Raw genomic sequence first — 9,852 nt, 5'->3', positions numbered from 1 at the left:
ATGCTGCACCAAACATTGTATATTGAGGATGGAGCAGTAGGCCTATAGTTCATCAAATCACTTGAGCTCACACTTTATTTTGTCAAACTAGTTAATAGTGTAGACAGAGCTTTTTATTCCATAGATTTTACTATTTGCTCTAAAATTTCACCCCTTTGTTTTCGTAAAATATTTTTCTGATACAATCGAATTTTTCTCACAACGGGTATCACATCATACTATACCTTAGGATATAGAGAATTTTGTTTTAAAAAAACAATGTTATTATGTCCTGTGAATTGTGCTACAGTTTTTTTTTATAACAATAGCATTTTATTATCCAGCAGTGCGTAATTCTGTCATTAAAGCGTAATGAATAGCTCTGGAAAAGATGAGCACCGTCCTATACTCGATGGCAACGAGATGAAATCAATTCCCGGTGGAACGCCTAGCGATGGACAGCTGCATGATGGTAAACCAGGACTTATTGATGACACAGATCAGGTGAGATGTTTATTAACTCGGTGCTTACCGACCGCATTTAATAAAACGCTAAAATTCGTTTTAATAAGTGTTCAGAATACAAAACTTTGTATGTATGTTATGTTAATCATGATATTTGATGACGCGTTAGAAGTTTTTTAATTTGTCGTTTTTGTTTGTTAAGCTCTGTCTACACTATCAACTACTACACTATTATTTGACAATGGACATGATGATGTCATATCACTACCATATTTAAGCATATCACTACCATATTTGGGTACATCCCATTTTTTGTCACATAAAGTTTGATAGTACAGACAGAGCTTAAGAATATTGTTCGATTGTCAAGAGAATTCCAAGTTCGATCATTTTTTAATCTCGTGTGAAAATACGGACTTTTCAAGATGATTTATTCAAGTTCCAGAGATTCGAATATTCTTAATATCTAAAATATATACCGGTACGCATTATCTATTATGTACACGGGCTGTTAGACCAATAATATATTAATTTGTGTGCGTACAGAATGTATCGTATTCTTAAACGACTGTATATTTAATTTGTCTTACTGAAGCAGAGAGGTTAATTTAATTCGTTATCTTCTGTTCTTTAGATATTTCTGTGCTGTTATTATTGAAGTAGTCATAGTAAAAACGGTAGACCTCTGTGAAGACCGGCTTGAATTATCATTATCATTATTTTTAGTACAATTGAAATGTACAAAACTGTATTTTTTTCCAAATGAAATTAACACTTATAGCAAAAGTACGGTATACTGGTGACAAATATAATTATTATTATAAATATTGGAAGTTTCTGTATGTATAAATTTTATCAGAATAAGATGGCACGCTTTATTCTGGGTGCTAATAATATGTTATTCATATCGGTGGACGAGAAGAGCTTTCTAGCCTTCATGGATACCTTAATGTTGAGACTAGATTTAAATATCTTAGGTTATGTGATGTTTTTAAAATTGTTCATAACCGACACGCCTCTTACACATATTCACCATTTTCCAGAGTCTGTAATTTTCATAGCCACCTCACCCGGAACAGTATGGACAACTTTATTGTTCACAGAGCTACGGGTATCGAACCTAAAGCTTTCTACAATATAGGAATCAAGGACTGGAATGCTCTTCCCAATGATCTAAATTCCATTTAATAATCAATCTTTTTTTTTAAATTAAACTAAGAAAGTATCTTATCGTTGATATTTCTATATGATATAATATATTCCGGTTTGATAATATTGTTGCTTTTTACTTTTTATATTTATATTGTATGTACTTTTTTATATTACCTTTATTTTTTATGGATTTTTTTTATTATGTCCTTCACACTTCCATATTTATGATACTTGTTCACTTTCACATCTCCTTTCTTCTTGCAATGGACCCTATTGGAAGTAAATTGACTTTTAACTTTGGTTTATACATTTTTAAATCCCAATTTTTCGTATTATTTTTGTTTATGTATTTTAAATGTATTGTTGAATGGATGCTAAATGAATAAATAAAAAAAAGATAAACAAAATAAAAAATTAGAGAGGCTACTATTAATTGATATTATGGCCCATGGTGATAAATGTATTTTGTCTAACATATGATTTTCTAATATTCATTTAACCTATGAAACTAGGAAGAGGAACCTGCAAGTGATCTAAGCATCGTAGGTGGGATGCTTTATATTTTAGGAGCAACAGCAGGCAGTGGAATGATCGCAGCCCCAAAGGCAACGGTGGGAGCAGGTAGGTTTTAGATAGGCCTACAGTAGCTAAATCTATAATAAACCATGGATTTCTATTCTTTAATCCATGAATAAACTCATTCTTGCGCTTGTCACGTTCCATACCTAAAATGTAAATTATATTACTTATGGTACGTATATTGAACACAAAATAAATACGTTTTAGTCTTTGGCGATCAATTAATATATGTCTGTTATTTTTCAATACTTAATAAGTTACTGATTTATTAGACTTCGTGTCTAATCCTCTTAAACAAAGAACTGTTTACATTGTATACCTTCTTAGTTGCTTCTGTTTTATGATATTATTATTATTTGAGACATTGATAAATACAATCTCATTTTTCATACTCGCATGGTCGTGCGTAGACTGAACAATATCTGAGTTTTCAATTTGTTTTATTGCTGTATGTCAAATACAATATTTATATTGCATTTGCTATTGAAAATATTGTTCAAATCATAATAAGTTTCTTCGTACACGTTTCTATACTTCTGTTGAAACCTGTAGTTCCTATTTGAGTACTAGATTAAATAGAAGACAGCAATATAAAAAATAGACATTTAGATGAGGAGAGACCTGTATTTTAGTAGTAAAAAGAGGAAAATTCTATAATGGATGCATAGAAATGGCAGAATCTTGATTCAAGCCTGCGATAGGCCTACGTGTCAAACTTGGTAATTAATACAATTTATTCTGCAGCACGACGCTTGCCAACCAAAATGGTGGTGGTCACCTCATCTCCATAAAACGAATCGTGTATAAGAATGTGTTTAAATGGCCAGTGTCATGTGTTCGGTTTCAGAGCTTGTTTTATATTTATAATGTTTTTCTTTATTTTTCAAAGGCATAATTGGTTTAGTATCTCTACCATTGATAGTTTTAATCGCAATCTTTACGGCAATTGCTTTAGCAAGATGTTGGCTAATCACTACCAAAGTAAATTCGGCATACCAAGGTGAGGTGAGGTACCCACTGGCGGCAATAGCATTCATGGCGTTTGGACATCCGGGGAAGTATGTAGTATTTTGGGGTGTTTTTTTTTTTTATCAAACCGACAGTAATATACACTCTAATTCAAATAAAAAAAACTAGAGCTCTCGAGATTAGTTAATAGAGAGCTTTCGATTGTGCGACGATCGACGTCCCGACCCGACTACGTCATTGTGCGCATGCGAGATAATGGAAAGTCGTTCGTCTTCGCTTCTCACCTAGACGCAGTTTTGATAGTTTCTAGGTCCAGACAACAAACGATTGATTGATTGATCGACCGATCGATTGACTGACCTAAAGTTACCTATTGACATTTGAATAATTTATGTAGGTGACATGTTGTTACTTTGGTGACAGAGAAGCATGCATGTATCATTTTATCACCAGTGACAATAATCTACGCGTTGTCTCATTGTTGTACGCGGCATTTTGAGCATGTTGTCTCTACACAACGCACGCATCATGCTGCTGTCTCTAGCATGCAACTACTGACAAAGCTGCAGTATGTTGTCTGGGCTGACAACGCAATCATGCTGTCTGTAGCATGCAACTGCTGACAAAGCTGCAGCATGTTGTCTGGGCTGACAACGCAATCATGCTGTCTCTAGCATGCAACTGCTGACAAAGCTACAGCATGTTGTCTCGGCTGACAACAAACGTGGCATGTTGTATAGCATTCGTACTGCCATTCTTATTTATTCTCTTACTCAATATATATTTATTACAGAGTATTCACAAGTGCCATGATGGGTGTTGCTTTATTCTGCTACAGTGTAGTAAACCTTCTTGCGGCTTCCAGTACATTTGAAGCAATGACAAAAGACTGGTTACCTATGCCCTTATGTGGATGGCTCATAATTGTTGCTGCCGTAGTATGTCCTATAACATGGTTTCGGACACCGCGTGAATCTTTGTAAGTAATGTAAAGTCGTTTGTCTTGAAAAAGTAATGAATGAAAAAGTACAATAATCATTAATAAAATAATTGCGTTCTAATAAGTATTCTGTGTTCTCTACTTGTGTTTTTAGACCAGTAGCTGTAACGGCATTTCTAGTAAGCTTAACCGCAGCAAGTATAATGTTTATCGTGATAGTATCAGACACAAGCGCACCCCTTCATGTCGAATACCCAAAGGTGACGTTTGTGTCACTATGTAACGCATGGTCTACGTATTCATACACTGTGGCCGGACATCCATACTTCACTACCATTCAAAATGCTATGAAACGTCAATCGGCTTTTAAAGTTAGTGTAGCATTGGCACTATTAGGTAAGGTTTGTCAAACTATATTGTTACCTTAAAATTGTCACCACCAGAATCATCTTCAATTTAGTAAATGTACGGGTAAATATTCTTTCAGACCATACGATGGGTACTGTACGTTACGAATACACTTTCAATATCGATACAGTGATTGAGAAGAACTGATTAACATTTTGTAACTTCAAATTAATTTTCAGGTTCATTAAGCTTATACGAGTTGACAATCTTGCCTAGCTTTTTCATGTATGGAGGTGCAATCTACGGAACGGCAGACAACCTTCTGTACTACCTACCATATAACGCAGGACAAGTGATTGCAGGTCTTTTGCTAGCTATCCACTTTGGCACAGTAATGGTTATTATGAACACACCAATTAATTTGTATATTGAGGAAAAACTGAATTTACCTAGAGGTATTTGTAATTTTATTTATACTTCTTATCCCTAAAACGAGGCAATTTTTATATATCTTTTAATACACTTGATATTTTTCAAACAGTCTTTATTTATTCTCTTGATATTTGTTTGCAGCACAGTTTTTCAAGATATTTTCTCTTTCCAATCTACCTCATCTTGGAATACCGTCTTTCCAAATTGGAATTCTTTTAAATCTACTTCATATTTAAGTGCCCTTCCCAAATTGAAAGTCTTTCCAACCTATTTCATCTTTGGAAAACCGTCTTTCCTAAATTGACAGTCTTTCTAATCTACTTAATTTTCGGAATACCGTCTTTCCCAAATTGGATATATTGTCAATCTTCTTATCTTTGGGAATACAGTCTTTGCAAATTGAGAGTTTTTTCAATATACTCTATTGGAATGCCGTTTTTCCAAATTGAAAACCAGTTTTTCCAGAAACATTATATTCGACAACAGTCTTTCCGTATTGGATATCCTTCTTTTCAAGATATATTATGTATTTATCGAAAAACTAGTTTCGTTCTATATTGGAAAACCTCGAAACAAATCAAAGAATCAAAATCTTGGATAACCAGTTTCCACAAATCGCTTTATCCTCTTGGATTGCTCTTCAAACTATAATCTTGGATGAACAGCTTTCCATATTGGAAAACCCGTCTTTCCATTGAAACCTCAGTATTTTCAAGATTGAATATTGGTCTTTCTAAATCACTTTATCTTGTTTGATGTATTTATTATTTATTAGAAACAACATGGCAGATGTGTTTAATTCGGTCCCTTGTCATGGTTACCGAACTTCTAGTAGCCTTACTCATTCCGCACTATGGTGAATTCCTAACGCTAGTTGGCGCCTTTCTTGCATTACCAATCGTATTTATTCTTCCTTCATTATTCTATCTACGACTACGAAATATGGACGATACCGTGCCAAATGGCTTTATGTGAGTTGAATTTAGATAGCCATGTATGATAAACCAAATAAATATTTTAAAATAAATCTACTGACCTACCCGGACCTAAAAGTTGGTACTTACTTGGCACCAATCATAAAAGCGACTGTTCGGATGACCGATGGTGTCGTGATTGCTAAACTTACAAAAGCTTGGTTCTCAGTTGGACGCAACGCAAGGACGTAAGCTCAACGCAAATAATTTGGCTAATCACAAGCGACGAATTATACAAACGCTTGTGATTGATCAACTCACTTGCGTTTCAATTCGTGCTTGCGTTGCGGAGAGTAAAGCGTGGTTCCCACTAGCGACGCAGCGCAAGGACGCAGCGCAACGCAAGTGAATTGACCAATCACAAGCGATGGCTTATTCGCTTGTGATTGCTATCTGTCTATAACTTCGCTTGTCATTGGTTAAAACGCTTGCGTTGCGTTTACGTCCTTGCGTTACGTTCTAGTGGGAACCAAGCTTAAGTCTGCTGCAGATGTAATGGAACTTTACGGTAAATTTAATTCGTTGGTCCTGTTTGTTGCAGTGGTCCACAAACCATTATCTCATTAATAAAGGACAATTTCTGTCTTTATTTTATCCAAATATTTCTTAGGGCCATAGTGAAATAGCCTATCGTAAGTTCTATCAATATAAAATTTACCAACTATATTTTCTTCATTTTCTAGAGGTATGCTTTTAAATTCTACGGCAGTGCATCTTGTTATACTAGCAATCGGCATTGTACTCTGTTTAGGATCAGTCTACTCATCATTCCATACACTCGTCCTAGAAGGCGCTCATTTAGCAATTCCATGTTTTGTCAACTTCACGGCGTTATGACCACGGAATAGAATAAATAATTTAGCAATATTAGTAAATAAAACACGAGTTGCGATAATTAACAACGGAAAGCAATTCTAATGTTATAAAATGTGATTATAGAGATCACAAAATGAGGTGAAAACCATGGAATGGGGCTTTCATGGTACTGCGCTATAGACTGTACGCAAGCGCAATAGAGATATAATTACTGTAATACGCCCTTATGTTAATATTAAAATGTGTGATATGACATAATTATACAAGGTTGTTCTATATACATAAATCAAGCGCTTCACTTACTAAAAGATCCATAGAACTGGCATTAGAGATTATAATTCTTATTAACGTAGTGATGAAAGTTGTCAACGTAGAGAAAGCATATTAATCTCCAAGTTGTGTTTGACTACGTTTTTAGCCGATAACATTGAATGCGTTGATATACGTCTTGCTTGATTAATCTCAGGATTATAATAAAGAAAATGCAAGCATGTCACCATCCTGTTCCTCAACAGAACAGTTCTACAGAGAGTTATGAAAACACACATTTTAAGGTCACCGTTCAAAATTGCCTGCCTCCGAATTGATTGTCCTCCATCCTAATTGAATGTCCTCCCTCCACTTAATGACCACTGTTCTAATAAATATAAATAAATATAGGCCTACACATTGGCCCATCAGTTGGAAAATGACTGTGGTCATGTTACAAAGTGAGTTAAAGATTAAGGGTTGCCAAAACGATATAGACTATCTGATATATTAAACTTAACCACATATAAAACTCAAAAAGCCTTTTGCCATTTTCCCCTGACTGCCATTGGTTAAGTTATCGTAACAAGAAGGCAAAACTAGAAAAAACGATTCCACAAGTAGCCTATGTGACAGGATATTGAATTTCGATGATTCGGTAATATGGTTACCCAAGCATACGCCTATACTAACTAAATTATTTTAATATGAAAGAATTGTTATGAATTATTGATCAGTTATTAGGATTAGTTATTCTAAAGCTGCACATCCTAGCGCAAATTACTATATAGTAACTCATGTATACACGCGTTCACAAAGACTCGAGCGAAATCACTCGAATTGATCAGAACATCAACGGTATTCAACTGTAGAATCTATTCTACTGTTTGAAAAAATAGACATGTTATGCTAATTAGAAAAATGGGACAAACTGGGCACGGCATTTTTCTGTAGAAATGGTGACTGGCGCTCGCAGTTTGTGATACCTGATGTATCAGGAAGAAGCATGGCCAATTAGAAAATCCTCAACTAAATTAAATACGAGGTGCAACGTCAACAGTGAACTTAGGGTAAGCCCGACTACCATTTCTTTTGAAAACAATTAAAACGATTATTTTGAATGCAGTAAATAATTTGACAATTGCTTGCTTGGTGGGAAAACGGCTGTGAGCGCGAGCTATGTATATCGGCATAGAGAACATGAGTAAACAAGTAGTAGTCAGAGTAGTCTGTTTGGAAATGCTGAAAGATCATCTGATCGAAGATGAAAAAGACTGTTAAACATTATTCAAAGATTTCAAACATAGAAATTAAATGTTCTTGTATAAGATAATTATCATGTATACACTGAATATATACTTCTGTTTTCTACTACAGTATTTCATAACATTAATTTACATACTGCGATGTTTTAATAAGGAAGAAAGTGGGTGTGGATAGTAGGTTGGTAAATGAAGGAAATGCCTGGAAAGATTAAAAACATCTTTGTGCTGGGCGAGCCTAAAGATATATAAAAAATGGATTGAAGAATAACTAGGAAATAAATCAATACAAAGTATGGTTCTGTGCTGCATAGAGCTCTGTCTACACTATCAATATTGTTTGACAAAAAATGTGTGATGTTTCCAAATATGGTAGTGATATGACATCATAATGTCCATATATGGGAACAACATATTTTTGTCATGTATAGCTTGTACTGAAGTTGTCTCCAATAATTAAATTATAGTTAGCACGTCGTATAGTACAAATACAGTTTTTGAATATTCTTCCATATTTTCTTTTCATTGACGTGTAGGCTATAATATGTAACAATGTAAAATACAGTATATTTTTTCAAGTATTATTCAATACCCTTCACATCTCTTTAGTCATCCGGTTATAGTTTGGTTTGCAGCAAACGATTCAATTTAGTTACCCAAGGGAAGCAGTCACCAAACATTTTGGCGCAGTCTTTGCTTGGGAGTGAGGGGAATTTGTATACTAACCTGGGACAATATAGTAGTGTAGGCTAGATAATTTCCGTAAAAATACCCACGCCCCACCCACTCACCAGTGGTTATGATTGTGATTACAATAAGTACATTAAAAATTGACGGTGCCAGAAATGCATGTATAAAACATGATAAATAATAACAGTAGCCTATACTATACTATACTATTAAACACATCTGACATTCCAAATTGAATAAATTGTAAAGGTAGAGAACAGATCTGGGTCTCAAAAGTAATGTTTAAGTTTAGACAAAGGTAGGCGTAGTTGTAGTATAAGATATATTATACTGTATATTGAAGTGAGCGAGTCCATATTATAGAAATAAAGGTGATTATAACACTGTTGTGTTCTTTTCTAAGTATAGTCATTTCGAAAAATATTTTGCTTGTGGTAAGATGAGTTTATAAGGAAGTTCACTATTATAACATAGGAAGGAAGGACAAAATACACTCGGACATGCATAATTTTACATAATGCAATTAATAACTATGAATCTGATGATAAGCAGTGGCGTATCCAGTAGGGGGGGCCGGGGGGCCCGCCCCCCCCCCCCCCCCTGATTTCCGTCGGCACATCATCGCGGCCGTCGGCAAACAAAGGTGCCGGGGAAAAAAATAAACTATTTATTCTGACAATAATTGAACTGTAAACATAATTCTTTTGAGTGTTTGTTTATTTACATATCATATCATCATTGATCCCTTCAGATCAACTATTTTTTATTTTTATTACATCTAACGAAACACGTAAAAAATGTGTAGCACGTACGTACGGCCGTACGCGGTAGATTGTTTACTCAAAAGTCTTTGACCTTACCCTAAAACCTTGTTTTTGCATGCAGTTGAGCCTCTCATGACCTGGGATTTGTATGTCTTCCTACGCTAAGAGATTATATAGTTCCACATGCCATGTGCTTTTTTGTCTAAGATATATTTATTATAAGTGCCAAAAAC

The 9,852-nt window shown here is 34.8% G+C and overlaps 2 protein-coding genes across 2 annotated transcripts; both read left to right on the top strand.

Annotated features, from left to right (window-relative positions):
* Nucleotides 1–2,138: 2,138 nt before the first annotated feature.
* LOC140048620 (uncharacterized) lies at nucleotides 2,139–4,521 on the top strand. Its single transcript, XM_072093375.1, has 4 exons — nucleotides 2,139–2,217; nucleotides 3,065–3,233; nucleotides 3,938–4,123; nucleotides 4,239–4,521. Exons 1-4 carry the CDS (start codon nucleotides 2,148–2,150, stop codon nucleotides 4,510–4,512), a joined length of 699 nt encoding a protein of 232 aa, XP_071949476.1. The 5' UTR covers nucleotides 2,139–2,147; the 3' UTR covers nucleotides 4,513–4,521.
* A 161-nt stretch (nucleotides 4,522–4,682) lies between these two features.
* Nucleotides 4,683–7,268, top strand: LOC140049969 (uncharacterized). Its single transcript, XM_072094929.1, has 3 exons — nucleotides 4,683–4,887; nucleotides 5,640–5,835; nucleotides 6,522–7,268. Exons 1-3 carry the CDS (start codon nucleotides 4,716–4,718, stop codon nucleotides 6,673–6,675), a joined length of 522 nt encoding a protein of 173 aa, XP_071951030.1. The 5' UTR covers nucleotides 4,683–4,715; the 3' UTR covers nucleotides 6,676–7,268.
* Nucleotides 7,269–9,852: the final 2,584 nt, after the last annotated feature.

The sequence above is a fragment of the Antedon mediterranea genome, chromosome 5 (genome assembly GCF_964355755.1).
Source record: "Antedon mediterranea chromosome 5, ecAntMedi1.1, whole genome shotgun sequence".
NCBI classification, from domain to species: Eukaryota; Metazoa; Echinodermata; class Crinoidea; order Comatulida; family Antedonidae; genus Antedon; species Antedon mediterranea.
The sequence above is the reverse complement of the archived record's forward strand: the minus strand, read 5'-3'. Positions and strand labels throughout refer to the sequence as shown.